The 12,706-nt window shown below is 39.0% G+C and overlaps 1 protein-coding gene across 1 annotated transcript in view; it reads right to left on the bottom strand.

Moving 5' to 3' along the window:
• Window positions 1–492: 492 nt before the first annotated feature.
• The window catches only part of HTRA1 (HtrA serine peptidase 1), a 43,915-nt gene continuing 31,701 nt past the window's right edge, over window positions 493–12,706 (bottom strand). The window contains exons 4-9 of the mRNA XM_065407873.1: window positions 6,085–6,279; window positions 5,317–5,349; window positions 3,843–3,957; window positions 3,641–3,698; window positions 3,123–3,218; window positions 493–661 (exon numbers count right to left, since the gene is read on the bottom strand). Coding sequence (XP_065263945.1) covers window positions 493–661; window positions 3,123–3,218; window positions 3,641–3,698; window positions 3,843–3,957; window positions 5,317–5,349; window positions 6,085–6,279 — 666 coding nt within the window. The remainder of the gene's footprint in view (window positions 662–3,122; window positions 3,219–3,640; window positions 3,699–3,842; window positions 3,958–5,316; window positions 5,350–6,084; window positions 6,280–12,706) is intronic.

The following is a 12,706-nucleotide window of genomic DNA, read 5'->3' as shown; positions in this document are numbered from 1 at the left end:
AGGAAAAGATTGAAGTAGTAAAAATTCTGCATGGATTCTGAAAAGGTGTTTTTTTTTTTCTTTTGTTTTTTGTTCACAAGCCAACATTTTTCCAACTGTGTTTTTTATCCCCAAATTCTATCACAATGGCGTTTTCCAGTTAAAGGAACAGCTATCCTATTTATACCCGAATACCACAACACACATTGTGTGCTTGAATTTTGTTTTGTTGAAGTCTTAGTTGAAAGAGTGACACAGAGAAAAAAATGTTGACAGTTTAAGCAGTAACAGTTGTGTTAGCCAGTAAAGAATACATTGCATACATAAAATACAGAAGGAAAAAATTATCATCTGGAATATCTGTGGCATTACATTGGTGTTGTTGGCCAATACTATTCTTTTGAACAAGCAAAATGTTGGTCAAAAGTCTAATGTTTCCTGTACCAGCACAGTCATAATGTAAGCAGTCCACTGTTGCTAAAAGAAAACATGAAATCCAGCTCATGTTTCTGATTAAGGGTCAATTTCTTCAGGAACCACTGTTATCATAATATCTTCATTGCCCCTGCGTACAACCATATTCAGAGTATTGTCCTTTTTAATAATGTCACTGACATCACTGGCTGAGATTATTCCCTGTCCATTGATGCTTATAATCACATCGTTTTCTTTCAGGCCACCACTAAAATACAAAAAAGGGATACGTTATCGCAACTGCCATTTTATCCTCCTCATAATGCTATTGAAAAAGAGAACTGAATGCTCACAATTCACCAGGACTGACATTCAAAGGACTGGATTCTAATCTGAGATGCATAGAAACAACAACCGGTTTGATGAGTTATGTGGTGATGTGTATCAGATAGTTAAGACAAAGGAGTTTTATTTCAGCACGGAAATCTTCAAACCTTTCACTCAATTATACAATTTAAGAGCAATTCCATCAGAGCAACACTGTGTACAGTGGCAGGTACACATGGCAGATATTTCAATCCGCATCTCAGCCCACTCCAGTAGGGGACCTGTACCATTTAATAGAACTGTATATTTAGTATCCCACACTGTTCTCTATACATAGCTTTGTTGGCTCAATTACATCTCAAATGCAGCCCCACTAGGATTCAAAACTAAAATGGAAAATAATGTAGATCTATTACACATGGACTCAGTAGGATGCAGTTTTATTCCACCCATTATTATTATTTTTATTGCAATAACACCTCGGAGCACCAATTATGGACTAGGACCTCTTCATCCCAGGTACTCTACAAACACAAAACAAAACAAAATGGTCCTTGCCCCAAGAGCTTACAATGTAAAAAGACAACGGGTAGATACAGGTAGACGGGGACTAGATAAGTCAGACTGAGGCTCTTTCTACTTCAGATCCTCCACAGTCTGTGCTGAGTCCCTTTCATATTTTATTCACAAGAGCTGGCTAAGACTGCAGCTGGGACTGAGGAACAGGAGTGGGGAAGGGAAATATTGTACATACCATATTGGCTTGCCCTGTCATGCACAAAATTCTGGCACCAAGTGATGGAAATACTAACCCAAATAACCAGATCAGACATGATTCAACCTCTGAGCATAATCTTTACACAACCACACAGTAATAATACGCCTCTTCCAGTCACAGAGAAATGTCTTACCCCAGGGCTTCTCCCAAGCTACATGCCTTGGCTAAGATTTCTGGTGCCCTACTCAGAACACCTTAAATGGGCTTTATTTTCAGAGGCCAGGTGGCTCAGCGCTTTCTGAAAACAGACTCCTTTATGGTTCTCAAGTTGGGCAACCAAAAAAAATCACGAGTCAGATTGGAATATTTTGGTCCTCGTGGGTAGGTGCAACAGGACCCTTCTCTCAATTAAAAAGACTGATAGAATTTTGTGGCAGCAAGAGCTGTTTTGAGTTGATATCACACACACAATACAAAATGTCGGTGAAAAACCCAGCCCAAATCAAAGTATGTACAAATTTCATCAATAAAGTTGTCTGTAGGGGGTTAGGGTGGGCAATACCCATCAATAATGATCAACACGTTAATATCAATGTGATTCTGAACTCCTAAGTGCTATACTACATTACTTGTCTTCTACCTCTCTTCTTTCCCTTCTGTCTCTTTGCTAACTGTTCTCACTCCCACACTACAGAACATCTTTTTTTGCATACTCTCAAGATGCAGGCTCACATTCTCATCCCAAATACAGCCAAGTGTCATCCACTCAGGTCAAGACGACAAGTGCAAACCCCACACTACAGTACAATGAACTAGATTATTCCTGCAATAGTTTAAGGGAGACTCAGGTTGCAGGCACATATCAGTGCTTTGCCTGAGCGTTACCTTTCAAAAATGTTAGTTACAAAACAAAAAGCACCTGTAACAGATGTTAGAAACCTAGCCATGATTGGTTAAGGTTAAGGCACCCAAACTCCACTCCAGCGAGATGCCAGCCAGCCCTCTTCCCTTCTTTGAACACAGATTATTAAAAATGTGTGCCATGAAATGTTAATTTTCTAACGTGTTTCGCACATACATGCCTCTTACCCTAAATGTGCTGCACAATAACCTTTGCTCTTTTCCTACAAGATCGCTAATTTCATGTTCCTGATACTCTCTCCTCACCCACCTGACTTAAATAGTTTATTTATTTATGTATTTTAAGTTAACCAAGTGAATCATGAGCATTAAATGCCCATGTAAGGTGCTAGATGGACACAGCCTCTGACCATGAAACACAATCACACAGGCAGCAGAAGCACAAGTTTCCCCAAACTGCCCTACCAATGTGTGTCCCAATTGTGACCTGGTGAGATCATCTCTAGAAGTGAAAGGATGATTTAGCCAGCACGTCCACTCCATGCTTAACCTCTCTGCTGAGATCTGTGACAAGGGCTCCACTGTGATCGTCTTTTTTGTGATATAGAGGCCTGCCCACAAGGGACTGGACTCAAACCACCAACTCCTTTCATGTAAACAGCCAAACAGTTGTCAGATGGCAATAGTTTGGTTGATTTTAGCATAGTCAAACTTGTCGTAGGGGGTGAAAGCATCTCATTACCAATTCGTTGCGCTGATGATTGCTGTTAGGAAAAAAAAAAAAAAAAAAAAATAATAATAATAAAAAAGTCCTTTCACTTACGCTTCAGCTGGCGTATCTGGAATTACTTCAATAATGTAGGCTCCAGAAACAACATCAGGAAAGTCTTTATGGTGTTCCTTCAGCTCTTTAGCTTTGCTGAAAAAAGTGACTCTAATTTAAAATTATTTTGACAGAAGGTCATTTCACTTATAAGGAATTTAAACTACAAGGATTGAAAAACCTCAATCACTTAACCTTTATTTGCTATAGTATTTTATACATACTGAGGTCACATATGGTACAATTCAGTTCAGATTCCTAAAGACTTGACAAGATTTTAAAACTTTACACTTATTTTACAGGATGCAGATTTCTAAATACTAATAAGTATCTTCTTCTGGCAATAAATAGACGAAAACAGAAGTAACAAAAAAATCAGCCCATTATTTGTAGATCTTCAGGTGCTCCTTGTGAAGCATATTACAATAACCCATTTCAATGTGACAGAAGCAAAATTTGTGGGAATGGCCACATTTAAATAAAATTATAGGCGGAGGAAAGAATTTCTCTTTACTCACCTAGGAGAGAGTGACATCATTCGAATGCCAATGTATTTCTTTTTAGTTATTGCTTTTCCTGTTAGAAAGAGAAAAGAAAATCTTGACTTATTGTTCTTATGAGAAGTCCTGGTGGTCTTAAACACAGAGATAACCAAATATTTTGATGTTGGTTCCCTATTGTGTGACATGTGCCCATTTTTTAAATAGTACAGTACAATACCTTTAGCTTGTCTGTCATGTGATTCAGTTAAGAACTTTTTAATTTTATCGGATGGAATTGCAAATGAGATTCCAGCTGTAACTTTTAAAGTGTTAATTCCAATCACTTCACCATCCTGGAGAAATAAAAAAAAAAGTATGTTAGTAAACATGAAACACCATGACGAAGAAACAATGCAAGGGAAGATTTTCTGCAAGCAGTCACAAAGAAAATTAATAAGGTATATGCAAAATATTTTGAAGCTAATTTATTAGCCACTAAACTTGGCTTAAAAATATAAAGTTAAAAAAACCTTGAAAAAAGGAGTCTAAGTTTAAAACTCAAAGATTTTGCCATAATTAGAAAAGTCTGTGGACAACATTCTGATATAAGTTTCACTGCTGTAAATTTAGAGTAATTACATTAACATTCAATATAACTATTCCAGATTTACACCAGCATAGTCAAGATCAGAATCTGGGAATGCTCTTACTCGCAATAAACAGCACCTTATTACACAATTGGTCCCATTATTTTCAATTTGCTTATTTCAGTGGCACCCTATATTCAGCATGAGTAACTTTATCGGATACTGGGCCTTTAAATGGAAATACTAAAATGTCACACTATCGTTGCTGAACTTGTACAGTGTGGTAGGCCAAAAGTAACTTTAATATTCTGTCAGTCTTGTTGTATATTTTTCAAGGCAAAATTGTCCTCTCTGACACAGACTAAGTAGCTTCTCCATAGTGAGGACCTCCAATCACACATTGTCTGGCTATGCTGGAAGGATGACAGAATTAGGCCACAACTTTATTCTTAAATGTTTGGAAATACCCAGAAGACAAAATTGTACTTGAGTTTGCTGGCAGTTGTTGGGCTGGGTCAAGTCAGCATCTGACTGTAAAACAGACCATTGACCCCTTCCTGCCCTGATCCAGAGTGGCGATTTTCTGCTCTATCACAGTGATGAACGCACCATGAAGGGAGAATACATATGGATACCACTGAACTTAACTTCGATTTGCACAGAGCTTACATACTTTATGAAAAGTGCAATTACTTCTTAAACATGAAATGTATGTTTAATATTAGCTTTTGCATAGCATCAGCAAACATACTGGGCATTACACTCATTTTAAACTATGCAAATGGCAAACACTTGGAATACTGAACTCCAAGTATATCATGTGACTGGCCAATAAAAACACAGATGAGCGATTAGTAAGCACCCTGCCACGTTTGTACAGTCAGCCAGTTATCATCAGAACTGAATCACTTTCTTTGGCAAATTTCTTTCAGAACAATGAATTTTGTTATTTATATTCTTTTTCCATCTTGTGCACATATTTATATATGTTTTATTTCATTATGTGTTTATGTTCTATATAAAAAAAAACAATAAGAAAGTAAGTTAAAACATTTCTTTTTAAAAAATGGACAGGTTAATAAAACACACAAACTTAAAGAATTTTGTTTTAAAAGAAACCCTTACCAGGTTTACTAAAGGTCCTCCAGAGTTTCCATACTGAAAATAAAATGGACAGATTATATTTTAGTATCTGTTTCCATAAACTTACTACAAGCACAAATTTAAGTATTTTAAAAGCAATATTGAAATATTTCTAGTTATTTTCCACTTTCTATAAAATAGTTGCACAATGGCACCCCTTCAGAATCGCAAAAAATATCCCCCCTAACTGTACCCCTTTATAGTTCAACTTTTTCAAAACTGGGTTTTTAATTCTTTTGCCAATGAAGTTTAAGAAAAAAACAGCAACACAGAAGACTTTAACAGTTTACGTAGTATTGTTAACTATCAAACCTAACTCCCAGGGCCATGACAACAGCTCTTGAGGCCAAGCGCAAGAACACAGACGTCAACATATTGCTTTGCCATGGTCCCACATAAACACAAGCTTGGATATTTTTTTTTAAATGTCTCGGTGACAGCGTGATGAATTTTTAAATGCTATTTAGCATCCAGGGAACACTCTTTACAAGTTCAAACAATTCCAAGTTAGGTCAGATATTTTATGATTAATTACTTGATATTGTCCCTTTAGGGACTTTGAAAAAATAAACAATACTGTAGCCATGGCAGTTGTCCATGTTCATACTGATAAAAATCCTTTTAAACAATAAAATCCAGCAAAACCCACTTTTCTTTGGGAAAATGGTTGACAAACTCGTAGCTGCAGCTAGAGTCAGAAGTCTACATTGAATGGAACAAGGGCTATTCAGCTGTGCAGAAGTGACCTACATTGATAATTGCATCCGTCTGAATGTAGTCCATATCAGAGTTCCGAAGCCCTAATTCCTTTCCTCCACGCTGGGTAGTACTAACAATCCCCGTAGTCACTGTGTTTTGGAGTGAAAATGGACTTCCAATTGCAACCACGAATTCTCCAGGCCTCAAGTCTGCAGATCGACCAAGCAGCAGAACTGGCAATTTACCCTATGCATAAATTATGGTCAGAATCATCGTAAGATATTCTTTTGCAAATAAAATCTATACCACTGAAACACACACAAACTGAATTAACAGAAAAAATGAAGAAACATGCTCTGCTATCACCAGGGATTTTGTGTGACTATGTAAACGATACGTCCATGAGCTTTTAAATCTAAGGGGTGTGCTCTTCAGATAACATTTCTTTTTTCCACATAGTATAGCCATTAAATCAAAAGCAATTAAAAAATAAATGAATATTTATGCACTGCTCTTCAAGGCAAATATCTGAACACACCAGGTTTGGACTTGTGTCTGACAGCTTCTTGAAATAAATTAACAAAACAGCTCTAGATGTAAAATAATAAAATAAAATACATGCATTGCTTAATAATACTGAAAAATAAAATACAAAGTAGAGTTAAGGTACGTAACCAAACGTACAGGTAGATAAAAGTAATTTCTATTCTGATGAGGAGATTAAGTCAGATACAGCTACTCCGTCCTATAGATTATGGGAAATCTGGAACATAATTAACCCTATCCCCTTCCTGACATGCCGAGCTCTTCTTCTGAAGGGACATTGTTAATAAAGGTTTTACAGTATTATTATTCGTATTATGGTAGCATCTAGAAGTCTGAGTCATGCACCAGCATCTCTTTGTGATAGAAGCTGTACAAACACAGAACAAAAATAAAGGTCTCTGTCCAAAGATCTTACAATCTAAGATACCCCCAACATGCTTCCTAACTTCTAGGCCGGTAACCCTATGCCAGTAAACCTGCTATCGCTTTCGCTAACCGAGATTGCACTGAGCCAGAGAACACCCACTCTAACATCCATGAGATCTAGGCATTTCCATGAGGATTCCACTTCTGAAGAATTCATTTCACTCTTCATTGCTTTCAGTGAACCAAATCCAGGCCCAAGCAGTGTCCATGGTAAACTATCAGCAGCAAATTGGCATGGCTGGTAATACACCCCACCCTGTAGGTGGAGACATTGGCTCTATCCACTCAACTGACACATACGGGAATTGGGCTGTGGAGAATGAAGGCAGTGAAGACATGTGCAGTGCTTTTCCAATGTATTGGATCAAGAGATAAGACTGGGTTCCTCCCAAGCTGACTAACATCTGGGGAGAGACTGAATTGGCTGGCTATCCTATGGAGGGAACACAGATGGGCCCTGTCAGGATGACGATTCCCATATGGCAACTGAAGAAGATTGGCCCCTTAGCCACCCTCACATTTATTTATATAAAAGGAAATATATTGGTCCCTTCTTGTTTCCACCCCTTCTTTCCCTCCAACAGGAGCCATATTTGGGTGACTGTTACTGAAATTCTAAGGTAGCAGTAACTTGTGGATTAGTTTAGGTTCTCAAGAGACCCCTGTATTAGAGTTCATTTTGAAACGGTCACTCAACTTCCATATTCTTTATTCAACAGCATCCATCTACAAAGAAGGCATGGTGGGTGGGATTTTTATCCCCCAAGTTATACCTATTATAAAAATACTTTTAATCAAACTGATATTAAGAAAGGGCTAGGCTGAGTAACTATTTAAATCTCCATTTTGTTGCTCTCCATAATTTTACTAGCTCTTTGGTTCTTGGAAGACGTTTAACATTTTGTAAGCATGGCCCTGATCCTTTGAACACTTATGCGTGTGCTTAATTTTATCATCCGACAGGTCCCATTGAGATCAATGAATTACTCACCGTAGGGTTGCCACCAACCCCAGTTTTATCTCTTCTCTCCCCCCCCCCCCCCCCCAAGGGTAGCTGCATGTCCTCCTGAAAATTCTCAGGTTTTGGTAGCTGCACCTCGCTGCCTCCCAGCCCTGAGTGGCTGTAGCAGGGGGACCCACAAGATAGCAGTGCCTGCAGTGGGAGCTCTGGCTCCAGAGTGTCTGGGAACCGCAGGAACAGAATGGCTTGGGAGTAGCAAGTGGACAGAGGGAGCTCGGGACTGGCAGCACCTAGTCACCGAAGCACAGTACTGGCTATGGGGGTCATAGCCAGGTGGGAGTGGGGTGGATCTGGCCAGTGCCACATCCAGCTTGGTGAGATCAGTGCCCAGGGAAGCTCCAGGAGCAAGACTCCACGAGGGCTGACGCCATCTACTGGGGATAGGATGAGGCCGGCAGTACCCAGGGGTGGTTGTCCTGGACTTCTGCACCTCAGAGGTGGCAGCCCTAGGTGGAGTCTGGGGGGCAGGCAAATAGGTAGATGTCCTGGTTTTTTGTACCTAAGAGGGCAGATGTCCCTTTTTTTGTATCTACAGGCAGCAGCCCTAACTCAAGCACATAAAGCTGAGCACATACGTAAATGTTCACAGGCCAAGGGCCTAGGTTTCTGAAATCTAGTTTAAACGACACTGATTTTGTTACAAGAGCATGATGCAGGAGTTATACTGTTGATTGGTAGGATGAGGGGAAAGGGAAATCAGATAAATAAAATAGGAGAAGTCTCACATACGCAGACCTGAAGAGGGGAGTAACCTGCTTGCTAGGCGTAAATTTAAAATAGGCTTCCTCCTTCCTCAGTCCGTTTTAAGATTCACTTCCTTGTTCTCAAGCAGCAGCCATGAAACACACAAGCCTAAATTTTCAAAACAGGCCAGTGATTCTGGATGTTTTATTTTGGGAAGCTCAGTTTGAGACACCTTAAAGGGCCTGATATTCAGGGCTCAGCATTTATTGAAAAACAGTCCCCTTCCACGTATCTTTGTGTTGAGCACCCAAAACACAAGGCACCCAAAAATCACTAGTCACTTTTGGAAATTTGGCTACAGCTAGTTTCTGGAGTCAGACCCTTAATAGTTTTCATTCATCAATAATTTCATCATAATTTCTTAGTATGGGATTGAGAAAAAAATCCCTAGCATAAGACAACAAAATATACAAATCTCTCAAGAATATTTTGCTTGGAATTTTTCAGTTAGGGTTTTATTTCATAAAGTATATTCTGAAAAATATTAAGTATTTGTAACAAGAAAATAAGAACGCTTCCATTACTACAGTGATCAGGTCCATATATGCTACAATGAAAACAGCAGTCACAACTTTCGCAGTTAAATCTTGACTCACTATATCCTTTTATCTAACTGCATTTCAGTTCTACCAACGAAGTTTTACTGAGATGAGCATATTGCTTTAATAAAACTGAGTGCCAAACCCATAAAACAGGATAAGATACTTCATCTTCTGCAGTTTCAAGACAGCAAGAAAATAATTAACCAGCTGCAGACTAAAGAGACTCATCTGGGTAGGCAACGAAATAGGCAACACAGCAAGGGAGGAAGTTTGCTTTCTAATCATGTTTTGAGGAAACACTTTTAGGAAGTTAAAATACAGTATAATTACAACAAGCACTATCTATGGGCCAAATAAGGGCCATGAATACAGATTAATCTGGTATTCACAGAGAACCTCACCAATACAATGCAACGTGCAGGAGGCAGCCATAATTTGACTGGCTGCACTGAGAAGCACAAAGTGTGTGTAATGTCAGCTGTGCTAGCAGTCCCAGAGGGGTACTGTCTGGATGGTGAAAGGATCACAGTCCTACCTCCTCTTTTTGCTATTGGTGGTGGAAATGCCACTGCTGAGCACACTCCCCTAAATGGCTTATGACCTTTACAGCATAAGGTCAAGATGCTGTTGCTCTGGTAGTGTCACACCTCCCTCTCTGCCTAGTTCCTCCTTTGTATAAGCATAAATTTGCCCTATGTTTGGATTTCAGCCTACTTCAGACTTAACCAATTAGAGCACGAACTTTTAGTGGTATGTTGTAAGGTACTTTTAGAGCAGAGGGCTATTTAAAAACAGATAAAAAAAGAAACTGACCAAAATAAAATCTGAATAGACAATATTTTCTTCAGTTAATAATGTTAAAAAACAAACCAACAAGAAAGATTTATGTTGATAAATGTTCAGAGATTTATAAAATATTCCTGTATAAACATTTTTGTAGCCAAAGTGAAATTTGGCAGTAGAGAGAAAATACATTATAAGGAATCACTGACTAGTGCAATTATTTTTAATTGTGCTGAGTTTTCAAGCCTGGGCCCATATTAGTTAAACTTCAGTTCAGAATCTAACACTGTACGGATTGGCTGTGAATCATCTGTGTGATTCAACGGGCCTTCTGGAACGAGTTAGACTAACCTTTCATTGGCTTAGAACAAAAAAACAAACTCAAAAAATTGTTTCCCTCTGCACACATTATGAAACATGCTTTTGAAAAGCATGTGTTCCCTATACAGGGGGGTGTTTGTAGAAGAGACTGCTGTGTACTTGAAGAGAAAGCATTTTGAGTTAATGGTCTGTAACTACAAATTTGATTCATTATTATTATTTGTCAAAATTACTGAAGTTGCATCTGCTTCCATAGTTAATTTTTACCCTTAATGAGGCTCTGTGGATGTAGGGGACCATCCATGCAGAGCTCACTGCAAGGACCCAAGACTGCAATGAATCCTAGGTAAAGCTTTCCAAAGCCCCTAAATGGCTTAGGAGCCCAAGACTTTCAGATCACTGAAAATCAAGGATACTTTTCAGAATGTTACTCCTTATCTTTAATTTCTCGGTATAGCGTCACAGACACCTGCAGTATAATGCAAATGTTAATTTATTAAAACAATGAGATAGTAATTGTTAAGTGTCAGTACATGTAAATGCACACATTATAGTCAATCGATTTTGTATGCTACCTATGGTATGTCATCTTTACGTTCCTGGGGATTTAAAAAAATAAAAAAATAAAAAAAATCTTTAAAAAAAATAGCAGCCACGGTGACAACTAGCAGTATTTCACTTCTTGAAAACAAACAAGAATTTAATCCAAGTGGTAAAAATTATCCGCTGGAACTAGGGAAAAATGTGATTAAAATCACTAGACCTAGTTAGAAATGAATAATAAGATGTGTACAGCACACCTGGTCCACATAAAGTATCTTGTTCCAGCCTGCAAGAGGAGTCTTATAAAATACAAGGCAACTTATAATTCAGTAGCTGAAACAAAACTATAAAAGGTGCCCTCCACAAGCTCCAGTTAACAAGCATTTCTCATGATGGCTGGAGTATGAAAACAACACTTAGGCCAGGTCTACACCCAGCCGCTAGTTCGGCGGCTGGGAATCGAAGTTCTGGGTTCGATTTATCGCGTCTGATCTGGACGCGATAAATCGATCCCGGAAGCGCTCGCCGTCGACTGCGGTACTCCAGCTCGGCGAGAGGAGTACCGCGGAGTCGACGGGGAGCCTGCCTGCCGCGTGTGGACCGCGTCTGAACCGCGGTAAGTTCGAACTAAGGTATGTCGACTTCAGCTACGTTATTCACGTAGCTGAAGTTGCGTACCTTAGTTCGAATTTGGGGGTTAGTGTAGACCAGGCCGTAGTAATTAAAGCTTAAGCACTTGTGTCTACGGGCCTCATAAAACAATTAATAAATTGATTCATTTTTCTTTTTACCTAACACCAGCTGGTTGTAGATCGGCTTACTGTAACAAAACACTCTATCGGAGATAATCACTTCAAAATTAACTACAGATATGCCATGATGATTAATAAAATCCTGGGCTAACTCATCTGCCTTGCAACAGAATGCAGTGAATAAAGCACACAGCTGAAAGGCAAACACTGCAGTTCTAATTCCACCTCTGCCAGTGACTCACTGTGTGACCTCGAGCAACTCTGTGTTAACACAACAATATAAACATGCGAGTATACAGTCTGCAAACTAACGTATGACTAACCATGTAAACCCATAATTCACGATTACACCTTCTCATAGGATAAACCATCAGTTAGCAATAATATCTTAGCACTTTTCATCCCACTACTTTGCACATTTTACAGGCTATGGGTTCAACCCTACAAACTCGTGATGCACAGAACTCCCACTGAGTATAATGTGAGTTCCACACTGGCTTTACAAGACTGAGTTTATATCCCACTACTTTCATTCACCAATGAATCCTTTCACCCATGAATCCTTTCACCCACCACTGAAATGCAACTCTCTCTCTTCAGTGGATTTCAGCAGCTGTTCAGCTATGCACAGTAACACTACCCAATGGCAACTTTATCATAAGGATGACAAACTCTGTACCCTACTGACAGCCAGATCCTCAGCTGGTGTAAATTGGCAATGGAGCCACACCAACTGAAGTCAATGGAGTTTTGCCAAATTATACCAGCTAAGGATCACACCCTGAAATTAAGGGAAGGAAATCTAGACAAGCAGACTGTAATAACCATAATCAGAATTTGGCTAGTACACTGGGGTTAAAAACATAAGAGATAACAGTCCAATCAGAAACATATTTCAGTTGGAACTTAAACCTTAAGACATGTTAATGCATCTGTGTGGGGAAAAGCGTGTTGACTTCCATCTCTTTTTGTTCTATAATCTGCTAAAGGCCTTA

Source organism: Emys orbicularis, chromosome 7 (genome assembly GCF_028017835.1).
Source record: "Emys orbicularis isolate rEmyOrb1 chromosome 7, rEmyOrb1.hap1, whole genome shotgun sequence".
In the NCBI taxonomy this organism is placed as follows: domain Eukaryota; kingdom Metazoa; phylum Chordata; order Testudines; family Emydidae; genus Emys; species Emys orbicularis.
The sequence above is the reverse complement of the archived record's forward strand: the minus strand, read 5'-3'. Positions and strand labels throughout refer to the sequence as shown.